Source organism: Geospiza fortis, unplaced genomic scaffold, assembly GCF_000277835.1.
Source record: "Geospiza fortis unplaced genomic scaffold, GeoFor_1.0 scaffold432, whole genome shotgun sequence".
In the NCBI taxonomy this organism is placed as follows: Eukaryota; Metazoa; Chordata; class Aves; order Passeriformes; family Thraupidae; genus Geospiza; species Geospiza fortis.
This window is the reverse complement of record NW_005054436.1, coordinates 1,320,997-1,323,160: the sequence shown is the minus strand read 5'-3', so window position 1 is coordinate 1,323,160 and position 2,164 is coordinate 1,320,997. Positions and strand designations below refer to the sequence as shown.

Genomic DNA, 2,164 nt, shown 5'->3' with positions numbered 1-2,164 from the left:
GAAGGCAGAGCCATCACTGTCGATGCCCAGGGTCTGTGCTGGGCTGGGGGGGCACAGCCCCATTCCAGGCACGAGGCCGCCCCATCCCTCCCCTGCTGCTCCAGCTCTCCCTCTCCCCTTCCCCAGCCTCATTAATTAAACCCAAGCGCTTAATTACAACCTGCCGGGTCCTGTGGCTGCTTCCTGGTGCCTGCTGACACCGTGGGGCCAATCCTGACCCCCCCACACCCCCGTAGGAAAGGTGGGGTGCAGGGAACTGGGGGAGAACGCCGTTGCCTGCAGGATTTGGGTTGTGGCTCATCGGCGGCATAAAGGGATCTTCACACAGTGCTCAGGAAAGAGCAAACCCAGGCACTGGAACTGGCAAAGTCATCCCTGGGGATCTTGGCCTCTCCGAGGAGGGATGGGGACAGATGGCTCCGCTCTGGGGCTGTCCCAGGGCTGTTGGCAGGTCCCACAAGGGGTGAGGAGGGACGGGGATGCTCAGCCCGATGCCTGCTGAGCTCCCGGTGCCAGTAAAAAATAACCAAGGTAAATGAGGTGAAGGCTGGTGGCAGCGTGAGATGGAGGGGAGATCCAGTGTGTCCCTCCTGGCCACCCACCCACGGGTCCCCAGGGCAGGGAGGTGCCCTGTGGGGTGTCCTGACCCTCCTGCCCTCCTGCCCGCAGGTCCTTGCTGGCCCATGAAGTGACCCAGGCGGGTGGCACAGCCCCTGCTCCTGCCGTAGCCACCGCTGCCACACCAGGCACTGAGGTAAGGACAGGAGGGCAGGGCTGTGGGGTGGGTGGGATGCTCTGGCGCAGGCACCAGACCCCCAGACTGGGTCTGTGGGGCACAATTCCTGCTTGGGGTCTTCCCCTGTCCATGGGGGATGCCCAGCCCCATAACCCAGGGGAGTGACATGACACTGTGGGGGTCACCCGGGGCAGCCCCCCATCCCTTGGGGATGCCAGCGTTGGGGAACTGGGGTTTCTCAGGGGTGGCAGCACGGCCAGGGGAGCACAAGGCTCCCAGACCCTCACCCCTCTTCCCTTCCCACCTCTGGAGCTGTCAGAAGAGCTGGGAGAGCTGTCACATTCCAGGGAATGCTCACAGCGGCGTGCCCAGACAGGAGGGATCGGGGTGGGCACAGGGAGGTGCCATGGTGGTGGCCTTGGGGGCCCAGGGGTGCTGTGGTGGTGGCCCTGGGGGCTCAGGGGTGCCGGGGTGTCCGGCTGGTGGCACCGGTGCTGTTCCACTCTGTTCTGTTTCTCTCGCTCAGGTCTGCTGGCCATGGGCAACCTGATAAAGGTATTGGGCAAAGATTTAGAAAACTGTCCTCATTTTTTCCTGGATTTTGAAAGTAAGTCCCATGAGCAGGGTGGGCATGGGGAGGGGGCCAGGGCTGCCACCGCAGCTGCTGTGCAGAGGATGGGGACAGGCACAGCGTCCCCGAGCAGCCCCGTGTGCCCAGGTGCTTTGGGACCCTGAAAAAGTCTCCAAAATGGGGCAGGGGAGCGGGACCCCAGGAGATGCCCCATCCCTCAGAGTGGGGCAGATGTCCTGGCAGAGTGCTGGGATGCAGGATGCAGCAGGAGCTGGCCCGGGACCACCTCAGGCACACACCCAGAGCTGTTAGCTGATGTGACACCGCCAGGACAGGGACAGCCTGCGGGCTGGGAAAGGAGGAGGGAGCGATCCAGGAGGAGGGAGCGATCCAGGAGGAGGGAGCGATCCGTGCCACCTGCACTGCTGGGAAGGTCGGAGCGGCGGCTGCAGCCTGCACTGAGGGATGGGGAGCAGGGACCTGCCTCAGCCTCCCCTGGATCTGGGCTAAGGGCCAGGAAAGGACAGCTCTGGGCCCCCCAGGCTGGGCACGGGTGGGGACAGGACACGGTGGCCACGGTGGCAGGATGCCAGGCTGGGCACAGCCCCAGGGCTCCCCTGGCTCCTGCAATTCCTCCCAGGGCACAGCTCAGAGCAGGGGTGAGGAGGGTGAAAAGAGTGCAGTGGCATCTGGCCCTGGCCCCAGCTCCATCCCCAGCGGGGACAGGCGTGCACAGCTCCCCACGCCACCTCTGACTCCAGCACCCCCCAAAACACCCGGGGCTGGGGTCACAGAGCCCCCCACTCCCACAGCGAGGAACCTTCCTGCTCCTCCTGGCTGCTTTGAGGCAGCACAAG

The 2,164-nt window shown here is 64.8% G+C and overlaps 1 protein-coding gene across 2 annotated transcripts in view; it reads left to right on the top strand.

Annotated features, from left to right (window-relative positions):
• The first annotated feature begins 666 nt into the window (after nucleotides 1-666).
• Nucleotides 667-2,164, top strand: part of LOC102042750 (protein FAM49A-like) — a 7,031-nt gene continuing 5,533 nt past the window's right edge. The window contains exons 1-2 of one of the 2 annotated variants that reach the window (XM_031062055.1): nucleotides 667-754; nucleotides 1,263-1,343. Coding sequence is in view for 1 of the 2 variants with exons in the window: in XM_005427111.3 (XP_005427168.1) it covers nucleotides 1,274-1,343 (70 nt within the window). In the remaining variant the exon portion in view is untranslated. The remainder of the gene's footprint in view (nucleotides 755-1,262; nucleotides 1,344-2,164) is intronic. The other variant, XM_005427111.3, reaches the window with a different exon arrangement.